We start from the raw sequence: 24290 nt of genomic DNA on the forward strand, positions 1-24290 counted from the left end.
AATCTCCCTCATAAGGAAATGTATGTGCTACCAGTGTGGGGATAGAATGTTCCTCTCCCAGAGCATCAAATCATAGAGTTGTAGATTCAGAAGGGATCCCAAGACTCACTAGTCCAATCCCCTGCAATGCTGTCCATGTCTCACTTTGGAATGTTAGGTAAAGGTACCCCTGACTGTTAGGTCCAGTTGCGGACGACTCTGGGGTTGCGGCGCTCATCTTGCTCTATAGGTTGAGGGAGCCGGTGTTTGTTCGCAGACAGCTTTCAGGTCATGTGGCCAGAATGACAAAGCCGCTTCTGGTGAACCAGAGCAGCGCACGGAAACGCTGTTTACCTTCCCTCCAGAGCGGTACCTATTTATCTACTTGCACTTGACGTGCTTTCAAACTGCTAGGTGGGACCGGATAACAGGAGCTCACCCTGTCGCGGGGATTCAAACTGCTGACCTTCCGATCGGCAAGCCTTAGGCTCTGTGGTTTAGACCACAGTGCCACTACACTCGAAGCTCGTTAAAATGTTCAAAAGCTCAAAAAAAATTCAATCAAGATTGAAGAGCTTTAAGATGTCAAAATCTTTAGCACTGAAATTTAGGAAACCTGCATGAATGCAACTAACTATCTACAGGTAAGAGCTAGTATGGGGGACTTGGAGATCTATAGCTTGCCCTATAGAAAAGTTTTCACATCACTTCTAACACTGGCCCAAGGATCAATCACCACAAACTGAAATAGGAATAGCATTCTGTAAGTAGGGTGAAATCACAGAATAGACCATTCTCCGGTCAGCCAGCCAGCTCACCTCAGCAGGCAGGAGAACTTAAGAAGGGCCTCATAATGTCAGAATGAAACTAAAGCCCTCAGAGATGTGCATGGGTCAGCAGAAATCCTTTTCAAGTATCTGACAAATTGTAGATAGCTAACAAAACAGTGCAGACCAATATCAAGCTTTTTTAAAAAAATGGAATTCTCAGTCTCAAGCAAAGCTAGCTGCAGATATGACTCATAACCTGAATCCACTGTGAGGATTCACTTAGGCACCATTCTAGCTCTCAGTTGAGCTGTCTTAAAAGAAGCTGCCAAAGGAGAGAAATATTCTGCCCTCCACTGATCTTGTCTGGTTGCACCTGGACGTGAGCAACGTGAGTCCAGGGCATGACATGAAGGCATAGGAAGCCACCACCACCTTGAAGCTAGGAAGCCTGAGTCTGGTCAGTGCCCGGACTGAAGACTTACCTGAGTACCGCATCTACACTGTCTTAGGTTTCACAATGGATGGAAGGAAGGTGAAATATAAATGTAAGAAAACAAAAAAATAATAATAAAATGCTTCATCCATTGCCTGACTCAAATAAAGCAAATATGCGGTATGTGTGCTCCTTCGCATGTAATGGGAAGTGATGGTGCAAGGAACCCAACATCTCTCCCTATATGCTCTAGAGCTCACCCATAGTTTGCCACGTGTCTATTTATCCTTGCTTCCTTTTATTTTCTGAACTCGAAATGTGGAGTACAAGTTGAGATATTAGCTCAATTGCCTGTCTTAATCTTAAATCTTAATTACATTTGGAGCTTTTCCCACTTAGCAAGTTTTTTCTCAGAAGGATATCTGCAGGAAATCAATTTCCATCTTATTTACTTCAGCTAAATGAAAATAGAAGATTAACTGGTAAGTACACTTAATGCTTGACCCATTCCAATCAAACTGATGATACGTATGATTAAGCTCAGAGGTTCCAGACATATATGGAGTGGGCAACTCATCTCCTCGACTCAAGTCTACCCTTTCTGTCCACGCCCAGTCACAGAAACTCCAGTGGTGGAGCATCTGTGTTCACTTTCCTAGAACCATTTGCCCTTGAGAGTTTCACTGGCACAAGCCACAGTTTGTCTCTACAGCGAAAGGAGCACAGCAAGATCAGGCTGTCCATAAACACAAGACACCAAACATTTTTGGAATATCCAGCCAATGCAAGACTTGCCATCTTTTTTGCCCATATCCAGATGTTCATGCTGATTTTTCCATTTCATATTTTTTATTTACCGTACAGCTTGGGCTTCAAGCACTATTGAGACAACAGCTCAGCAGTACAGTCAACCTGCTGGTTAAGAATAACGTGAGCTTATTTTAATAATGCAAAGTTTATTTTAATAATGCAATCTGATTAAAAATAACGCAAGTTACCTTCTTACATGCTGTGACCGAGCTTCCAAGACTGCTTCCTGAACTATCTGTGCCACTGCTCTGGTGCTCTGAAACTTCATACATCAGTGGAGATTCAAAGTTGCTGAAGAGAGAAAATCATTCAGTGACTCATTGGCATAAATAAATCAAATATGGCTTCATTTTTAAGTCCTACCCAACACAGATCACTTCAATCCCTGCTGTTTTCTAGGTTAGCAGCGCAAGTCTATTGACCGGTTCATTTTGCTGCTTTTGGAAGTATGCTCTAAAATAACTCCCTGGTGCCTTTTAAAAACTGAGAATAAAGACCTTAGCTGGACATAATGGCATCTGTCTGCCTTCAACAATACAATTAAGTGTTCTCTTCCTCCTCAAGCACAGTTCTAGGGACGCAACTGATATGTAATGGCAGCATTCATTCAGCTTGACAGATTCCAAGATAAAAACAAACAAACTTCATGCTGTGCTTCAGCCTTTGCCAACCTGGTATATATTTTGGATTAATGTTACAATCAAGCTCCAGCCAGCTAGCTCTACTGGCTCATAGTCCCAAAACATCAGAGGGCACCAGGTTAGCAAAAGCTGCTATGCCTCATCCCAGTCCCCTGATTCACAACCAGGAAAAAAAGACAAATTACTGTACAGCTATTCAGAGACAAAACAACAACAAAAAGTGCAATGGACTAGAGAGCCCAAGCAGGCTTTCCCCATCATCGTTAATGTGGTGTGGTGGTACAGTACACAGTGTTGCAAGCGTGAAATCCAGAATTTGCAGACATAGAGGACAGTCCGGAGCTATCATCCTCAGGCACAGCTTGTCATGCAGAGCCAACGCCAGTCATAAAATGTTACTACTGATGGATTAGCAACTCATGATGGCAGCCCATGGAACAAAGCTATAAATCATTGCCAACATCAAACCCACTCCACTGATTTGGCGCCGTGGGTGGCACTTTCACCATACACTCACGGTTGCTACATAATGGTCACACAACGTCCATGATGAACCTGCAGAGGTGGCTCTTGCCAGAGGGCTCTGCCCACATTCTTTGTTTTTTCATTACTTGGGGATGCTCTGCCTCCTAGCTTTTGGAGTATTTGGAGAGCAAGTTTACATGGGGTGTGGGGGAGAAGGGAACTAAGGAGCAGATTATTTTTTTTTCTACAGCTCCCATAGCACTAGAACTTCAGACCAGTCAGCAAAGTTCTTTGGAATTGCTTCCTCACACTGTACATAGTTAAATTATGGAATCCACTACCCCAACTTCAATAGTTTTAAAAGGGCATTAGCCAGATTCATGGAGGGTAAGGTTATCAATGGCCATGATGGCTGTATATTACTTCCGGTATCAGATGCAGTATGCCTTTGTATACTGATACACTGGGGAGCAAATGGGGAGGAGTGCTTCTGTGTTCCTGTCATGCTTGTGAGCTTCCTCTAGGCATCCGATTGGCCATTGTGAGAACATAATGCTGGATCCATCAGAGCTCACCTTTTATTCTTCTTTCTCAAACACTTGTTTCAAGCTATGTATTCTGGCTGCAGCCCTTTGATTATCTGTTCCACAGAACTCCCTTGCATATCATCTTACCTTTCCAGGTTGGGGTTGGACCAGCCATCAGGCAGAGTGAGTCTGCCACCTTAGACTGCTGATTTTGGTATCACGAAAGGCTAGAAAACTGCTGGTGGTTTTATTTATCGTAACTGCATTTTTACTTGCCAGAAAGCAGGAGAGGCAGTTGTAGGATTTTCTGCTTCAGGCGCCAAAAGAATCTGGTTGACCTTGAGTGAAGATGGGCAGGGAAGGGCCACCATTTGCTACTCTGCCTCGGGCAGCAAAATGTCTTGCTTGCCAACGCTTTTCATCTTAGTCATTCATTTGTTTTCTCTGACTTATTTTATAATGATGCTGAGCTTTCCATGGCTGGCTGAGCTATTCTCAGCTGCTCTGACTCATCTCTGGCACCATGTTTCAACAGAGTCTCCAAATCCTTACTTGCAATGGCCGGCAAAAGTCAAACTCACTACCGTGATAGTTGGATCATTTGTTGGAGGAAACCAGGAAGTGGGGGAAACGACAACTTCCCCCTCCCCAGTCAAACAAGGGATACGTCCACACCACACATTTAAAGCATCATTACACCACTTTAACAGTCATTGCTTCCCCCAAAGAATCCTGGGAACTGTATTTGCTAAGAGTACAGGGAATTGTAGTTTTGCAAGAGGTCTCCCTTCTCTCAGCATGGTTAACAAACTACAGCTCCCAGGATTCTTTGTGGGGTAGCCATGATTGCTAAAGGGGTGCTTTAAGCATATGGTGTGGATGTGACTTGGCGGCATAGCAGCAGATCCACCTGTTTAAATATGGAACTCAGCCACACATAGGAAAGAAAATGAGATTCAGTTTTAAAATAAAAATGGGGTGTGTGGACGAGTTCAGAATGGTTCCACCACCTGCAGCTCTCTTACCCACAGCTTCTCTGCCAAGTGCTTTTCTCCTCAGCTGAACTTTAAGATTCTGGAAATGGCCTTAAAATACTTTAAAAGGGGCTAAAGTGGAAGGATAGTTCCGTACTCCTCTCCTGCACACGCCTTTTTCTTTAAAAACCGAACTATCACACATTTTACGTGGCTGGAACAATTCCACAGGTAAACATACGAAACTGCCCCTGTAATGTCTAGTTTGGCCTTTAAGACTTGGTGGTAGTCACAACACTTTAGGCTGTGAGAAATGTTTCACATTTCTTATCACAGTCCAATATGCTGAATTTCAGTGTCACACTTTACCAACATTACAGCTACTTGCTCTTTTTACCTTGACACAAATGTATGTGTTCATACAGACACTTAAATATAAGCTGATACAGGTTTTTTAAAAAGTTATGAATTGCTTTTCTATGAGGAAAGATGATAAATACCATGAATTTGTTTGACCATAATCAAGGAACAAACACGCTCCAACAATACAAGTCACACACAAAAAAGTTTATCTGTTCTTTAGTACTCTGAATTTTTCTACCATTATTTCAAACCTATACATATTCGATTCAATCCTATAAAATGGCCTGTTGAGGCCCAGTTCACATGTAACAGTAAACCATGGCTTAAAATATATCATGGCTTCCTATGAATGATTTGTACCCACCCCTCTCCTCTCCATGTCAGACCAAGCGGGAGGGGGGGGGCTCCCAGGAGAACTAACTTAGCATTACTTGTGAACAAGCGCTTATGGTTTGTTCCCTTCAGAGAAACCACAATCTGTTATTCCGGAATAAACCTTGGCTTCTGTCCATGGTCTGCTAGGAGAGAAACAACAACAAAAAATGAGTGCTGGTTCACACGTAACACTAAGCCACCGCTCTGTTTTATTTCCTCAAAGGGAAGAGCTGCTGGAAACAAATGAGCAGTGCAAACCAGAATGCTGCTATTTCACATTAAGCCCTGGCTTACAGCTTACAGTTTAGTGGCTTTGGTAATAAAGCAGCACAGAACGGAACGGAACAGAACAAGATAAAAATTAAAAGGTGTTATGTGGGTTTTGGGTCTGACACAGCAACTCCTAAGTGGTTCAATACTGGTTTAAAGGGACAACATTCCCTTGCAACAGGGCAGATTCCCCCCTTTAATATACTTCTGCTAATTATATGAACTGGGCAGGTACCCTTTTGCAATGGGCAGTTAAGAGCCTACACTATTTGTACAGAATCCTATGGACGCTCCTGACCCAAGAAAGCTACCAAGATTGGAATAAATGTCTTTCTATCTCTCTAAGATCGGGATCAAACTTTTTATTCTATAGTGGAATTGAGGGCTTGTGCCACTGCGGCTTAAGTCAATCCATAGGACTGATGCAGAGACACCCAAGGAGCAGATGTGTTGTTGCTGCTGCTTGTAGTTTAATACTATACGTATTCTACAAACCAGTGCTTTCCCCCCCTAAAAAATGTTTAGGGCTACTCTTATTTTCCTACTCATATTGAAATACTGCCCCTCAATGAGGCCAAACTTAGATTCACAAAATGTTTAGGGGTATGCGTACCCCTGTGTCCCCCCAGAACAAAGCACTTCTACAAACTAACTGAAAAGAGGTACGTATGAAGAAACAAAACATGCATTATATTACATTTAAAGGTATGTTGTCAAACAGTCATCATGTATATGCACAGGGGTTGCAAACGAGGTTCTGTGGGCCCACATATTCCCACAAAGGCCTTCCTCAGAGCCCATGGGCCACCCTTTCCCACCCCTTCTCTCATTGAAATAGCCAACAGATAGTTTCTTCGGTTTGTCTCCACAGGCCCAAAAAGGCTGGCTACCTGGCTCAAATAATTTCTACCACAGATTTAAATAACAAATGAACTCATTTAACAGCAAGTCAAGAAAAGAAAAAAAGGAGAAAGGTTTGCATTAATAGGAAGTGATAGAGCAATATGATAGCAGAAAACCTAAAATGTCAGTGTATTTTGTGAGTGACACTGAAAGAAGCAGGCCACATCTCAGTCTGAAGATCAGAGTGACATTTAAATCTCTTGTTTTCAGGGTCACTGGAGAATGAGATATATCTTGCACTGCTGAAGCTCATGGCTATATAACTTCTAAATCCAGATACATCTTCCACTTGGCCAGAAGTACAGCAGATAATATGATAAGATATGGGCCAAATGAGTTGTTTGAGAAAAAAGTTAAGACCCTCTGAAGGTGAAGTAGGCTTGCTATCTTTGGTCTCTGAAGGAATTAGAAGTGCAGAATTTTGACTCTCTTCTTCATGCATCCTCGTTTTTCTGCTTTGTGACTGGCAGGCTTTCTGTATGAACATCCAATGCTGGACTGAACTGCAACTGAACATGGCACAAACTTGGGTAAAAATAAATTAACAACTGCAATAGTTCCCAAGGCCTGGCACCTTGATCCAGTAATGCAGTCTCACGTGCACACAAATATAGCTCTTCCATTAAGAACAAAGGAAGCAGCCTTATACTGAGTTAGACCGTTGGTCCAACAAACTCAGTATTATCTGCACACTGAATGACAGAGATTCTCCAAGATTTTGGACAGGGTTTTTTCTCAGCCCTAGCTGGAGACACTGGGGACAGAACCTGGGACCTTCTGCATTCAAAGCAGATCCTGTACTACTGCCCTTCCCCTTGGCAGGAATGGCAAGAGTGTTGGGGCGCAAGCTGTTGTCAGTCACATGTTCTTGCACCGTTCTGACAACACGACAATGTATCCAGACTGCAATTTTTAAATGTAAGAAACAATTTTGCGGAAAAGCCATCTCTTTAAAAAGTTAGTATCCATTTTAACAACTGGAGAAAGTGAGAAAATAAGAGCCCGAGGGCCAAAACACTCCGAATGTTAAATTCGTGAATGCATTAAATGTGTTCTGTTCTTTAACAATAGCAGCCATAGAGGAGCTGAACAGAAATGGGAGCATGACACATAGGGCGGGAGAGAGAGAGAGTTAATGCGCCTACGCTCAAGCCCTGCAATCTGCATACTGGATGGGTGGGTAGGAATGCCCACCACAAGCCCTGAGGGAAACATTGTGGCTTCATATTATTTATTGGCTTTGTTGTTGTTTAGTCATTTAGTCGTGTCCGATTCTTCGTGACCCCATGGACCAGAGCACGCCAGGTACTCCTGTCTTTCACTGCCTCTGGCAGTTTGGTCAAACTCATGCTGGTAGCTTTGAGAACATTGTCCAGTCATCTCGTCCTCTGTCATCCCCTTCTCCTTGTGCCCTCAATCTTTCCCAACACCAGGGTCTTTTCCAGGGAGTCTTCTCTTCTCATGAGGTAGCCGAAGTATTGGAGCCTCAGCTTCAGGGCCTGTCCTTCCAGTGAGCATTCAGGGCTGATTTCCTTAAGAATGGATAGGTTTGATCTTCTTGCAGTCCATGGGACTCTCAAGAGTCTCCTCCAGCACCATAATTCAAAAGCATTAATTCTTCGGCGGTCAACCTTCTTTTTGGTCCAGCTCTCACTTCCATACATCACTACTGGGAAAACCATCTACTTCTGCTTCATTGACTATGCAAAAGCCTTTGACTGTGTCAACCACAGCAAACTATGGCAAGTTCTTAAAGAAATGGGAGTGCCTGATCACCTCATCTGTCTCCTGAGAAATCTCTATGTGGGACAAGAAGCTACAGTTAGAACTGGATATGGAACAACTGATTGGTTCAAAATTGGGAAAGGAGTACGACAAGGCTGTATATTGTCTCACTGCTTATTTATTGGCTACCCCCAAACAAAACATTTTTTATTTTTACACTGCTGGTGTACCAGTCAGCCACAAGTTAATGTAACCTCACAGGTAAGAGGAGGATATTCCCAGGTCAAGTTCCAATGCTTGTGAAATCACTGGTTGGACATAGGAAGATTATTCACAAGCTTGCTGTAAGACCAGTTGAGGCAACATGTACACATATGGTGTATTTTGAGCATTTAGAACAAATCACTGGAATTATTATCACATACCCTTATTATGATGTGCAAAGTCTCCATGGTTCCAAGTCTTCCCTTGCTGACAAAGAATCCACTTTCCTATTGCTTATCCTGATTAAGCAATCTGTATCCTTGCTCATTTAACACTGTTGGAAAAATGTGATGCTATCTAGGATCTCTAGCCATGGGGATAAGTAAGTATCCTGCTGCTCGTAGTGCTGTGACTAATTGTGTGAGCAATGGAAGCGTTCCTTTCTTTCGACAAACAACTCTCAATACGCACCCAATGTGACTTGTTCATGCAAGCTGAGAAACCATTTTTAAGGCAAGCTCTTTACAACACCACAGAGTCAATCTTCTCTTAATAAGGATTGACCTGAAGCTGTGTATGTGCAGTATGTTGGCCCTTTGAGCAGTTTCTGGACAAAATGTTCTAAATCAGCTTTCGCCAACCTGCTTCCCATCAGAAGCATGGGACTACAAAACTGGCCGAGGCTGATGGGAGTTGTGGTCCAAAATATCTGGAGGGTACCAGGTTTGCTAAGGCTGCTCAAAATGGTTTCCTCATAGTTGACCATAATGGAAGCTCCTATTCTGCATTTCAATTTTAGGCACATCCTTCTTAGGATTGCTAACATTACCATAAATCTAGTTACAGGTAGGTAGCTGTATCTGAAGAAGTGTGCATGCACACGAAAGCTCAAACCAATAACAAACTTAATTGGTCTCTAAGGTGCTACTGGAAGGAATTTTTTAATTTTTTAATTTGTTTCGATTACCATAAATGTCAACCCAGCTGGGAAGCTGTGGTTATTTTTGCGTATTTATTCATGACACTCCCTTTTTGACAAGTGTCAAAGATGTCAAAGATATTCTTCATTCCAAACGCTTGTTAAATAGTAAATGTTGTCTTAAAAGCTGGTAACTTTAACCACAATGGTACAACATTCATGCAATTAGATTATTTTTTTGTGTACTGCTTCACACTTGCTGCCCTTAGCTATCTTTTATATTATCATTCATACTTCCAGTCCCCAATAATCTCTCATAAATGCATCACAAAGTATGGAATTTCAAAGAAAGATATAATATGCAAAGAAAAATATAATATGTAAAGTAACTAATAGAGAAAGATAAGCTTCCTAGTCAATGGCATAATCCGAAACTGTATAGTCTCAAGGAGAATTTAAAGTATTAATACTGGAAGGCCACAATTTGTACCCGAAGGATTGCAAAAAAAGACTTATATTTTGTGAACACGTCAACACTGGTCTTAAATCCCATATGAAGTGGGAAATTGCATCCTGGCCCTTGCTTATGCATTAGGCAAACTCAGCCCTCCAGATGTTTTGGGACTACAATCCCCATCATCCCTGACCACTGGGCCTCTTAGCTAGGGATGATGGGAGTTGTAGTCCTAAAACATCTGGAGGGCCGAGTTTGCCTATGCTTGCATTAGGCTTAGCATGCATAGGGGATATGTATGCATGAAAACCAACACACATAGGCCTAATCCAAGGAATGTGCACACTAAAAAACAAAGGTAATTGGGTCATGTGAATGGAAACAAAACACTTTGCTTTATGCATGTAGATGTTTATGCAAACTTCAAAGTGTGAATGTCAGGTAGGGCTGTGACCATGATAAGTGTTAAGGGATGAGAGAATGACCCCAACCCATCAACACAAACAGTGACATTGTTGATTGCATGTCAGATGCCAGAGACCCAATAGCCACTTGAACAGAGCGTGGCATCTGCTTCCCTCTCTTCCACAACAGCTGGTCACCATTGCCAGTACTGATAGTGCTGACCATTCACTGAGTGGAGTGGCTGGTGGGAAGATTTGTGAGCAGAAGCCCACTTTCAACTGCAGATTTCTCTTGCTGCATTAGGGTGACTGTCAGTCATACACTTTGAACCTATCATCTCATAATACATAGTTCCACCATTGGCATAATTGGCATAATTATAATCCTGCAAAGGTTCAAAAAGCAATCATCTAATCATCTGTGACATAATTATAGTATTGCTATTATATGCTTATATATAACAAGATGTAATATCACTGTCCTAAAGCCAAAATTATATGTAATGTAATAAAAGCTGTAGGAGAATCATATCCAACAATTTTTAATGCAGAACTGTAGACCAGCAGAGCATGCTTTTGTATCTTTTCTCTAATGAAAGGGAAAACATCCCCTTTTGGGTCAGGGTACTCAAGAAGGTGGTTTCAGGTATGCTTTGTGGAGGCTGAATTATCTGGGTCCATTTCAGTTTGGCTTCAGAACTGGTCACGGGACCATGCTCACTCTTCTTGGCTTCTCAGCAGCTTTTGGTATCAAGGAATTGGAGGTTGTGGGTGGTTCTGCTCCTACCTCAAGGACTGTTTCCAGCAAGAAGTTATGGAGGGGCAGTGTTCAAGGACATGGGAGCTTTCCTATGGCATCTCAGAGGGTTCCATCTTGTCCTTCATACTATTTACTGTCTACATGTAGTCGCTGGATGCTGTCATCAGGAGACACAGTCAGGATAACTCAGCTGGTACATCACGAGACTATTAATATCAGGGCTGTGGGTTCATGCCCAACGTTGAGTGAAAGATTCCTGTATTGGAAGGAGTTGGAGTAGATAACCCTTGTGGTCCCTTCCAGCTCTACAATTCTCTCTCTATCTCTGATTTGAAGTGCAGTGTCACCAGTACTGTATGTAGACAATATCCACTCTATCTCTCTGTTCCATCTGAATCAGCAGTGGTGTCTAAAGTGCTAGACAGATGTTTGGAGACAGTGATTGGCTGCATGTGGACCAATACATTGAATGTGAATCCTGAAAAGACTGTGTGTTCTTAATTCCAAGAGATGGGGAAATGCCCACATAGATTGTTTTCTTGGTTGCTTGATGTACAAAACAAGTAGACAGCAAAAAAATAATAATACTAAAAATCACAGCTCTGAATTCTCAACTCACTCTGCTTCTGACTTCAAACTCAAACTCACTACAAACTGTTTCTTTGTTTGCTCCACTGGATCCTAACAGCATTGCTCCCCCTCTCCAGATAGCTAGAGAATAGTGGCAGGGAATTATTTTGTCTCAGACTACTCCTCAATGCAAACACGATATAATTTATCCAAGAAAAGATACATATTTGAGGTGATACAGCTTTCTCTGGAATGAGCAATCAGTGGGTGCAATTCAACATTGTCTGTCCATGCAATGGGACTGTCCCATGGGAGGAGTTTAGTTGTGCAAGCAGACCTGGGAACTGGAAACAAAAGCTTATAAGCTCTTCCTCTGACGTGCAAGAAGGCAAAGTGAGAAAACGGGAATGCAAGAGTTCAAAACCTTTCATAGTTAATTAATACAGTGGAAAACCACTGTTCCCCATTACATCGGAACTGGGCCTTAAAGGTTTATAAGACCCTCAGAAGTCTGTAGATGTGAACTCGTCACTGTTCTTAGAACAGTGAACTCAGCTGGAATTGTAATTCCATGTCTGCAAAGTAACTGTGCTGTTTCTCAATCTCATTTTCCGCTGATGAATGTGATACAGGGCAAGATCCATTGTATCTTGGTTTTAATTCTAAAAGAGCACTATGCTCACTGGGATTCAGTAGCTGACTTTATCAAGATATTCCCTTTCATGGTGCAGCAATGTTCCTTCTTTGAAATGCTAAGGTTATGGATGATAGTTAAAAGATTAAAAACTGTAGACCGTGACAGTAGCTGCCTTAAGAATTATAATAGTCACATGGTGTTAAATTGAGTGCATTCCTCAGGTTGCAGCAATTACAAAATATTATCAGAAAGTATCAGTAAACTGATTTTCAGGTTGTAAAAATGTGTAAATAAACCACATATCATAAAGACACCACAGTCTCCACTGTCCCTCATTCCAAGGAAACACTACTTTCTTTCCACTTACATGAACAAGGTTTGCTGGATATCCCAACAGTCAAGAGTAAAATTAAAGTAGACCTATGCATGCCTGTTCTATTTTATGCAGGGAGGTATGTTTTCTCTCCTCTGCATTACATCAAAACCAAATTGTTTTTTTAGACGGTAGACTTTTTTTGAGTACAAGAGCCTCTGAATAACCATAGGGTAAAATAAAATATTAATTTGGAAAGTCCCTGGTAAGGTTTATTTAGGTAAAACAGAATGTAAATTCAGGTATCTAAGGGGTGGAGGGAAGCTAGTGTGCTAACTCATGCACTGTTTCAGCTTAAGGTAATGTATGCTGTAAGCAGAACAAATTATTTATGAGAGTTTAATCTAAAGCACCTTTCAAAGTGAATTCCTCTTTCTGTTCTCAGGAAAGCAGATTGTTCCAGGTGGCTTGGTAGGAGACCCAGCTTAGAAAAACAAACTCATTGTCTAGGGATAAAATTGTTTGATATAAGACAACATCACCCTGTGAGTTAGGTTACGCTAAGTGATAATGGCTGGTGTGAAGTTACTGGATGAGTTTTACGACTAACAGTGCAATCTGACGCATGCTTACTCAGAAGTAAGTCTCACTGAGCTCAGTGGGACTTAATCCCCAGGAAAGGTGTTTATGATGGCAGCCTTTGTGAAGTTTTGAACCCATGACTCTTGGTTGGTTAGAGCATGGTGCTGATAATGTGAAGGTTGCAGGTTCAATCCCTGTACGAGACAGCAGCATATTCCTCCATTGGAGGGAGTTGGACTAGCTGATACTCAGGGTCTCTTCCAGCTCTACAATTCTATGATTCTAACTCTATATCCAGAACTATAAACTATACCACACCGACTCTATGATATAGACATCTGAGGTCTGGATAAATGAAATGTGTGTGTGTGTTTCCGCAGTTGCATTTGTGATTTTAAAGTTAAGACCGACTGCTATCATGAGCTTTGTTCGCTCCTAACCATGTGTATACTCCCGTGAAGGCACAGATGGTTAGTAAAATGACAGCTATAAATACCTCTAGCAAATGTTTTCATGATTTGTTTTGGATGTGAATCCCATGCATAATGTAAATGTTAGCTGCGGCCCAATTCTGTAAGATTTTCAGATCGCAGACTACGGCTCTTGTACGCTTGTTCTCAAAAGTACATCTGTGGTCTAATTGAGAGAATGTAAGTAATAAAAAGATATGCCCTTCTGGTATTACAGGTCAAGGCTAAACCAACCTTTACTAAACACAAGCTTTCTGTTAAAAAATGTAGCATTGCCTTCACTAGGTGCTCATAATGGGATTTTACAGAAGCATTTTGTCTTTGTCAGAGTTCTACACCTGCTGAAATACCACCTTTCAGGTACACATCATCTTGGAAAGCACACAGAACAGAGAACACTGAATAGAAAAGTTGTGCCATTGTAATTGTAGTTTAACACACATTCTTTGCTTCTTTCTTTTCCAGGCCCTGAATGCCTGCTTCTATTTCATTAAATAAAAAAGGGAGACCTCATCTTGATGGCATACTTCTGGATTAAAAGGGATGCTTTTTTTTAACAGAACTGAAGCAGTACTAAGCCTACATGACTGATTAAGCATTGCAATTTTCAAACATATTCAAGAAAGCCTCTTTTACAGGGCAACTATAAAATGAAGCACCTGGGACTGTCAGGCAAGTAAGAGCCTGGCTGAAAGAGAACTTCTTCTTTGGTCCCTGCACCACCTTGAAATCTTCTCCAGAGGTTTGGAGGAAAAACGCCACACTTGCAAAGATTTAGTTAAAAACTAATATTCTGACCCCAAATATTACCCATACAGCACAAGTAAAACCTGAATAACAGATCTTTTGGGATTTTTCTTGGGGTTGAAGAGTTGTTGTTTACAATGCAAGATGGCTTGGGGTCTTTTTTGGGGGGCTGACAAGCAGCTCATCTAGAATGTTACAAATAAATAAGGAGTGTTGCAACTCCATGCCAGTCAATATCCTGCTCCACACTTTCTTTATTACTTCTATTATAGAATCATAGAATTGTAGAGTTGGAAGGCACCCTAAGGATCATCTAGTCCAACCCCCTTGTAAATCAGGAATATGCAGCAGTCCTACAGGGGAACCGAACCTGCAGCTGTGGTTTTATCAACCCCACACTCTAACCAACTGAGCTACCCACATGTCAATCATATTTTGAATTCCACCAAAATCTTAAAAATTCCATTCCACCAAAATCTTAAAAAGAAATGGTGTTTCCAAGTTAAAATGTCAAGTTACAGATAGCTCTGGCTGCGTATGTTTCAACACAGCTTCACAAGCTATCAGATCTTATTTAAAATAAGCAAGCACAGCCTTAACTCACTGGCATTTCTTGAAAGAAGATCAAGAGCCTTTTATATTCCTCCTTCAGTCAAAGGTGTAAGGTGAGCCAGGTGTATTCATGGGCTTAATAATGCGCATCACTCTAGAAATGGCAACAAAACATACATTGCTCAACCTGTTCTGTGCCTTCAACTGGTGCTGGCATTGGTGTAAAGCCACAAAGGACAGTGAGGCCATCTGAAATCGATAGGAAGAAGATTCACTGATGCACAACCTATTTTGACTCCTCTAACACAGAACAGCAGGGCTGGATCTAGATACATAAAAAAAAAATTCAGGAAAATGCATATTCATGTTGGCAAAAGACGGAACTCAACAGTGCCATCTGATGGCAGTGTTGTGACATATTTAAAATGTTTTTTCTTTACTAATGTAGCCGAGTTTGAACTCTCTCTAAGGGATGACTACCAACATGAATTTGACGAAACTGCGGGAGGCAGTGGAAAACAGGAGTGCCTGGTGTGCTCTGGTCCATGGGGTCACGAAGAGTCAGACACAACTAAACAACAACAAAATTAAAACATCAGCCCTATATTCATATGTGCCTAAATGTAAGAGCCCTGCTGTTTCAGTCCAGGAAGCCTGAAAGCTGGGTTTGAAAGCAGAAGAGCACTTGCCTTGTTGATCTTAAGTATCAGGTATTCAGTAGTATACTGCCTCGGAATCTGGAGGCTGCACAAAGCCATCATTACTAATAGCTGTTGATTGAGTTTCCTTTATCCCATGGGTTCTCTTTATCCCTCTAAGCCAGTGGAAATCAAAGCATACAAAAGCGAATCCCATAATAAATCAAGCCTGCATTGTGCAAAGGAGCGCTTTCTCTTGCCTCATCTGGATCTATTGCTTTTCAATTTCACAGGATGATCCCTAGCATTATGAGACGGGGATGGGGGAAAGTTATCCCCATCCAATTTTTCCTAAACATTTACCATCTCCTCCCCTGCTGAGTCACTTTTCCCCTTAAATGTAAAAAAAGCCCCAGGTGCTGCAGCCTTTTCATGGAGGACATTTGGATCATTTGGGGGGGTGTCCTTTCTTGTTCTTTTTGGAACATTATACCATCATTTGGGGATGGGCTGAACGAAATGTATGCAGCATTCCAAACGTGGCTGCATCACAAACTTATATAAAGGCATGGTACTGGCAGCTTTTCTGTCAGCCCTTTCCCTAATAATCCCTGGCGTGGAATTTGTTTTTTCAATGCGGCCACATGCTGAGTGAACAATTTCATCGAGCCACCCTCTGCAGAGCTACGCCGCTTCTTCCTCAGCAAACTTTGCTCTTTTGTATGCTTAGTAATTTTATCTTTAATCATGCTTCCCACTAATACACCCGGAATGAACATTTAGGCGAACCAACCTGTAATTTCATGGATTCCCATATATCCCTTTTAAAAAACTGGCATTGGCTGGATTAGCACATCCCAATATACATAAACTGCGGCACAGGGCAATGGTGACCAGTTTACTCTTCCCCTTTTCTTCCCACTCATCCGCAGAGAAAACAAGCCATCATCACCGGCTGAGTGTTACATCCAAACCAGAGATTGTAGCTTGCTCTGCTCAAATGAACCACAGTTGGTAAACCAAGAACTACCACGTTTTTGGTGGTGGGTTTTTGTTTTTTTGGGAGTAAAACAAACCACAACCCCTGGTTCACACATAAGGCTAAGACAGTTTGTTGCTTCCCAACATGAATGGGAAGGAGCAAAGCAGGCATGATAAATTAGTGTTCTCGAAGCTACCAGCATGAGTTTGACCAAACTGCGGGAGGCAGTGAAAGACAGGAGTGCCTGGCATGCTCTGGTCCATGGGGTCACGAAGAGTCGGACACGACTAAACAACACCAACCTAAACCATGGAATCATAGAATGGTAGAGTTGGAAAGGACCACAGGGATCACCTAGTCCAACCCCCTGCAATGCAATCCTCATCCAATCTGAAACCATACCAGACCCTGCTTAGCTTTGCAAATGTGCCATCAGTTTTATTGCTGCACCACTAGGAGGATCTGCAACTTATCATGACATGCAAATGCAGCCATTATGCTGGCTACATTTCAGACTTTCAGCAACGAGGCCAATTTTTATGGCAAGCTGCATATTTTTCTTAGAAGGTCAGCATTTTCATATTTCAGCTCTTTATGAACCCTGGGTAGATGCCATCTGGATCCACTGACTTGTTAATTTTGTAGTCTACTTATAAGCCCCAGAACTTCATGTCTCTTCACTTCTCCTTCAGTTCCTCAGCTACCCTCCCTGGAAATAAGTGCTTCAGGTGTGGATTATCTTCCATAATGAAATCCAAAGGAAGTAATACACAGTGTTCAGCTCCTTTGCAATCTCTCTGTCCTACAGCTGAGGCCAGAGGTCAGTAGAAAATGCAACCTAGGCAAGATGGACAACAACTGAACACCTGCCCCTAATTTGCACTCTGATTATCTATGCATCCCTAGCTAATAAGATATTGTTTCTATGACCACCTGCAGTTCTGCTCCTAAACTATCAAGCTAAACTCTACACATACAGCTTGTTATCGGTTTGATGCCATAGGCAATTATTCCATTAAGAAAACAGCCTCCGGCATATCCCACTTCTTTATAATTTATAATGGGGTTGAAATTGAACACCATAGGAATAAAATAATTTGAGAGCACAAGCCTGGCTACATGGAGAGAAAGTTATTGCCTACCCAGATTCTGCAGATATAGAACAATAGTTTTACTGGCTCTAAATGCTTGACATAGGAAGCTGCCACACCAGGTCAGACTATTTGGCAATCTAATGCCAGCAGTGGGCAACATTTTCTTCTCTCAAGAGCGCCACAAGCAAACTCTGGGCAGGGCCAAAGCAAAACATTCCTCTCTCTTTCTGCCATTCTGTTCTCTCTCTCGACACATTCACACCATACATCTAAAGCACTATGACAGCACTTTTATGGCTTCTCCCAAAGAATTCTGGGAGCTGTAGTTTAAGGGTATTGAGAGTTGTTAGGAATCTTTATTCCTCACACAGAGCTACAATTTTTAGAGTGGTTTTTAGCAATCACTAGCTCTTCCCAGGCAACTCTGAGGCTGGCTACTGCAGATATAGACACTGCTTTCCAATCACAGGCTCTGCCAGTAGGCTACACAAAGTCATGGAGCCCCTCAGACACGCAACACAGAATAAGACAATCAAAGAAGTGTTGAGTTGGAAAGGACCACGAGGGTCATCTAGTCCAACCCCCTGCAATGCAGGCATATTTTGCCCAACATGGGGCTCGCACCCACAACCCTGAGATTAAGAGTCTCATGCTACTCCTACCCATCAGCAATAAAATTCCATCTTCCCCAAGGAGCCTTAGGAGCAATGTCACGCTTTACAAGTGAACCCTATAATCCCCAAATGAACAGACACAAAAGATATGCAATGGACAAGAGAGATATGCATTCCATTATGACACACAACAGTTCTCAAAAGCAAGGTCCTTATGAACAGCTCGGGACAGTAAGGGACATCATAGCTATTTGAATTCCATAGAATATGACAGGATTCAGATCAGAAGTATTCTTCAAGGACATGCCATGGACCACCTGAACCAAGCCCACAGGCCACAGGTGGCCCATGGACCAGAGTTTAGGAACCCCTGGAACAGGTGAAGGCTAAGCTATAAACATGTTAAATAAATGAATATCTATTTTAGCTTACGCACTAAATTAAATAAATTAACTATTTAAATTATAGATCTGGACATATTAGTTCATACCTTACTTAAATCAAGGTAGGAAAACATTCAGTGCTTAACCTCTAAAAGCAAATGCTGCAAAGCTTGATTTACCTCCTCTGCTCCAACAATTGGCTGTATGCTCCCCCGTGATTAATCAATTTCACAACAAATTGCTCTCATAGTTCATGTTGTGAAAAAGGGACTTAACAACACTACATCATTAAGTATGATTTATGAGGCAGGCTGGAAAGAGCCACTTACCAGAGCTTGCAAAGTGAGGCCACGATTAAATGGCATTTTTAGCTGTAATTTCTTAACAACTGGGTGCTTACTGCTTGGCAGTTAACCTACATATGGGAGAAACTGTTGGCTCATTCTGCCATGATGACCAGTTATGGAGCAGATGATTATCTTAATACACCTGAGTTAAATGACACCAAGAAGCAGCTGACAAGAACTATGTCTATATCTGGTGAACCCAGTCTTACTGGTATTGGCCACCAGCTTGCATGGTACAAGTAAGTCAGCATCCAGAGTTCTGTCTTGGCTCTGAAATTTTACATTTCGGCTCTGCATTCTTGCAGCATTCCAGTAGGACAGGCATGGGGAACCTGTGACTCTCCAGCGGTCACTGGACTCCAATTCCCATCAGCCCCCCAGCCAGCATGATCAATGGTCACAGATGATGGAAGCTGAAGTCCAATCACACCTGGAGGGCCCATCTTTGCAGTTGTATAAGCTAGAAATTCTTTGTACCTGTTGATGTAGGATTGTGCTAGGTATTGTCACTCCTGCCCCCAATATCTAATATGTGCAAATTTTGCACAACCTGGCAGTTCCACAGTTGCATGTGCTCTGTTGCAAGTTGCTTGCATACACCACAATATTTTTTTAAAAAATATTATTTGAATGCTGCCTTTCCAGTTAAAAAACCATGCTTAAAGTAGCATACAACATGGGGGAAATCACATAATTACAAACATAACAAAAGTAGTCATAAACAATAAATAAAACATCAAAAAGTGCACAACCAAATTGCACACTTTCCATACAAATCATAATAAATATGCAAAAAATAATATAAATAAGAGGAACGCGCACATACCAAGAAATAGCCCAACCCAAGTGTTAATGCATCTGTGCAATATGCTGGATATGTCACAGCACCAGTGCAACACCATACTTTTGTGACACTGCACTGGTGCAAGGATGTTTGCATAGGATTTGGCTGATAAAATACTTGTGTGACAGGAACAGTGTCCCTACTCCGCTGTCTTAAAAAACACGGTAAGATTTAAGGACTTTAATTCTCTGGCAGAGATTTATGTCTATTATGCTACCACGATATTCATGCAGCAGCAGTTTAATAAAATCATCCTTTGTGACACTGCTCTGGAGAAGCAGTTTATACCTCTCATTCCAGGTGGTGCAGCAAGTCATAACACCCAGACACAAGTTGCTTAAATCCAATTATTGCAACTTTACTGATTTGTGGATCCGATTATGTTTTATACTGCCTTAGAGTGATATGGTATCTTCGCGTAAAGGGGCATGGATCATCATAGGGAGATGAATCGTTTCACTTTTAGGGCTTATCATGCAATTACATCTTTGCCAAGACAAGTAGAAGCACTTTTTCTATGACAGCAAGCACAGGAAGTTGTAAAATTTAAATGTGACTCAAGTGAATTTCAATAATGTCGAAGAGTGAAACTACATAGATGAGAGAATGCAGAATTCTAGAAGCCTGATCAACAACAACCTTCTCGTGCCAGAAATTGTTTCAACTACTACTTAAGGGATGGGTAGCCAAATGTTGTTGTCCATTACCTCCAGCCAGCAAGACCAATGGTTAGGGATAAGAGGTGGTGTAGTCCTGCAACATCTGAAGGGTCACAGGTTCTTCACCCCTAACCTGACATCAATGACGTGAAAGGGACTAGCATATTAACCTTAAACAGATTCATGTGAATTTGGTGAGACTTAAGAATCAGGTCCCCCTAAGTTCAACGGGACTTACTCTGGCAAGTGTTTTTCTTGGGATTGCAGCCTTGCACTGAAATTCCATAATGTCTACTTACTCAGAAATAAACCCTATTGAGTCCACTGAGACAAATGAACATAGGATTGCAGTCTTAATGGCTCTGAATACAGTGGTACCTCGGGTTACATATGCTTCAGGTTACAGACTCCGCTAACCCAGAAACAGTACCTCGGGTTAAGAACTTTGCTTTAGGATGAGAACAGAAATCGTGTTCCAGCAGCACAGCGGCAGCAGGAGACCCCATTAGCTGAAGTGGTGCTTCAGGTTAAGAACAGTTTCAGGTTAAGAATGGACCTCCAGAACGAATTAAGTACTTAACCCGATGTACCACTGTACAGCTGTTCCAGATTTGAACTGAAGTACAGTAGTTAATAAGCACAATATGCTGTATCTCAGTCTCGCTGCATACACTACGTTTTTCATGTGTACACACAGTGCATTTGCTAAAACCATAATGCACAACAAAGGCATGTGTGTGCTTTGGCAGACACAGACATGGACACAAAACACACATAAATACACCAGTGACATAGTGCTTGCTTAGGGCTCCCTACAATCTGAAATAAGTGGGAAGGTTCTTGATCCTATTAACAAGCTAGCGATTAACAGCAATATTAACATAATCTCTCAAATCCATAGGAGCACAGCCTCCTTGAGCTCTTTATAGGCATCTCATGGTTTTATCTTCTGTTTACCTCTGGAGATTTTTTACTACAAAGCTAATTTTCTTTCGCTTTAAGGAATTGTGATGGAATGATGAAAGAGAGATCTCACTGGTTATAAGCAAATGCAGTTTGTTAGTCTTTAAACTGCCTTTTCAAATATTGGTTTGTCAAAATGAAAAAGCTAAATCATATTGAAAAAAGGAAGCCATTAAAAAGCCTGCAGCAACCATATCCCATTTCCCCCCTTATCAGTTTTGTTCTCACAGTGGAAACTGACTCTTAATTTACACCCTCTGCTGTTCAAATATGAGACATGTTTTGCAAAACACACAGGACTGCTGCCCTTGTATTCTGTTCAGCTACTTGCAGTGTGTATGAATGAGACAGATGCTGTCCATTAAGAGGCTTGAAGATGTCCGGTTGTTTATTTTTAACCACACCTCCAAGACACCATTAACCTTGCATAACGATTTTATATATTTGCTAGATGAGCTGGGTTAGCCCAAAGCAGTGAAAACTGTTTCATTAGCCAAAAGGATACACCATAAATCCATTGCTTCTTGTAGCAGTTGTGCTCACAACCTGTGTATGTAGGTCAGAGAGAGATGTATGTAGGCCAGCAACAATATATTGTGTGGAACAAAACTAAACAGTAATGAACATTAACATTGCATTTTATATGCATTAGAAAGTGCCTGGCTTCCTATCTGTGTCCTTAATACTGTTTGCACAAAACATTTAAGGCGAAAAATAGATTATCACAAAATCACAAGGGTATTGTCGTTTTAAGAAAATACTCAAAAGGAGACACTCTGCGATGTTGACTTTGAAAACCTAGATCACTTCCACCTGCTTAATTCTGAATGACACATTAAACCATGCATTCCCTTAGAGCCCCAAGAAAACGTTATTGCTGCAGTGCCCTTCACACCTGGGAATGTGTGTGCTACTAAAACTCAACACAAGAGATTGTTTACATGGCGATGGCTAGTTTTTGAAAGCAATGCTGCTTATGGTTTCTACATCCAATTAAAAATGTGGCACAGATAAATAACCAGGGTAGTATCCTATCAGTTCCTATTACCAAAATGCCACTCACACATTTTTTTAACGCTGAGACTTGAAAGCAAGAAGAGAACTTGATGGCATTTCAGGTGTGTGTTTGGTGTTGCCCAGTTTTAAAGCACATCAAAATTCACGTTAACTTCACTCTGGCACATGGGCATATCATTAGAGGAGTCTCAAAACGAGTGCTCCAGGAGAAAGCCAATCCCATTCATGGAAATAATTTCGCAGGAAGATCAGAGGCACACCCCCCCCCGCCCAAAAAAAAAGCAGTATTACTAGGGAAGCTGTCCACTGCTAGTATTCTCTGATACCTCATGCAAGGCAAGAAGCAATTTTCCAACCTAATTATTATTCATTTCCTGGAGGGCTCACCTCCTAACAGAGAACATTCTCAACAAACATATCACATGTAACAACCACGGCTTTGCTCAACTGTTCCGAATTCCTTCCATTTCCACGTGCTCTGCAGCCAAGAGTCGCATTTCCCTCAAGCCTCTGAAAAGCAAAGCTTCCTCCTGCATTTATGAGCAACATGATCAACCATGAATGAAACACAGCTCTTCTGATGAACCGTCCCACTTGCAATGCCAGGCTGGGTGTTTCGTGTGTGAACGCTCGCTCGCGTGTTTAGGAAGGATTTCGACGCAGGCGAACAGCAAGAACCTTATTTATCAGTAGTGTCCTCCTAACGCGCTGGGGATGAGGAAGAAAAGGCTGAGCTGGGCAGCAGCTAGTTTAAAATTCGGAAGATGGCCGAGCCTTTCGATGCTCCCCCCCCCCCCCACCTTAAATTCCCGCTCGTCATTCTGCACAAAACACAAACACACACTCAAGCACAACTCCCACGACCGTCCCATGAACGCATGGAGCCCTTACCGTCCCCTCGCAAGCTAGTCTCCGTCACGGATCTCCAAATGCGCCCTTGAAGAACGCCTCAGGCAGCGCGCAAGACACTTGAGCACTTCAGCTAGGATGTGTGTGTGCGTGTCTTGCGTGTTTTTAAAGTCAAACCCTCCTCCGGAGCTGCTGGCGAGAGGGAGGCGAGCTTCTCCCCAACCCAGCCACCCTGACCCCGGGAGGAGCTCCCTCTGCACGGGGCAGCGGATCCAGCGGCTGCTGCTCCTCCTCGGGCGCCCTAGAGGGAGGGTCCCGCGCGCAGGCAGCTCGGCAGAAAGGGCTACAAAGCGGGAAGAAGCGAGAGGTGGGCTCGGGCGCGGAGGAAAGCGCGGCTCCTTACCTCGAAGGGACCTTCAGCGTGGAATTCCCAGCCATTAGCAGGGGCGGGATGCTCTTCCGCAGAGGGAGGAGGAGGAGAGGCAAGGCAGACAGCGTTCCCCCCGTCCTACTTGGCCGGCTTTAGTACGCGGTACACCACAGCCCTGCCCTTTGCCGCCCTCTCCGCGCCCGCCTCCTTTTCAGGTTCTCCTTCCCGCGAATAGGAGGAGGCAGAAGGAGCCACATGGGAGTGGCCCGCTTCTGGCGCCAACAGCCGCTCTGGAGGCTGCTGGTGGTTGAGGGAAGAGCTTGAAGGCCAGTGGTACACCCTTGTGGGTCGGCCACTATGGTTAGGGCTGTTCACACGTTACGCTGAGACGTGCGAGGAGTCTGTAGGCATGTACGAATGTAGTCCTTAAGGGTGTTCACGCGTTAAATCCGGCGAGCCTGCAGTATGCGTGCAGCAGCTCGCTGACAGTTTTACAATTTGTTGTTGTTTAGCCGTTTAGTCGTGTCCGACTCTTCGTGACCCCATGGACCAGAGCACACCAGGCACTGCTGTCTTCCACTGCCTCCCGCAGTTCGGTCAAACTCATGCTGGTAGCTTCGAGAACACTGTCCAACCATCTCGTCCTCTGTCGTCCCCTTCTCCTTGTGCCCTCCATCTTTCCC

At 42.6% G+C, this 24290-nt stretch overlaps 1 protein-coding gene across 4 annotated transcripts in view; it reads right to left on the bottom strand.

The window, feature by feature from the left end:
- SPHKAP (SPHK1 interactor, AKAP domain containing) overlaps positions 1-23896 on the bottom strand; it is a 74095-nt gene extending 50199 nt beyond the window's left edge. For 2 of the 4 annotated variants that reach the window (XM_083503643.1, XM_083503640.1), the window contains exons 1-2: positions 23641-23896; positions 2181-2283 (exon numbers count right to left, since the gene is read on the bottom strand). In XM_083503643.1, the coding sequence (XP_083359769.1) occupies positions 2181-2283; positions 23641-23675 (138 nt within the window). In that variant the 5' untranslated portion in view covers positions 23676-23896. Of the gene's footprint in view, positions 1-2180; positions 2284-23279; positions 23615-23640 lie in introns of those variants that run through there. The other 2 variants (XM_083503641.1, XM_083503642.1) reach the window with 2 other exon arrangements.
- Positions 23897-24290: the final 394 nt, after the last annotated feature.

The sequence above is a fragment of the Podarcis liolepis genome (assembly GCF_965112155.1).
Source record: "Podarcis liolepis genome assembly, chromosome: 5".
Taxonomy (NCBI): Eukaryota; Metazoa; Chordata; class Lepidosauria; order Squamata; family Lacertidae; genus Podarcis; species Podarcis liolepis.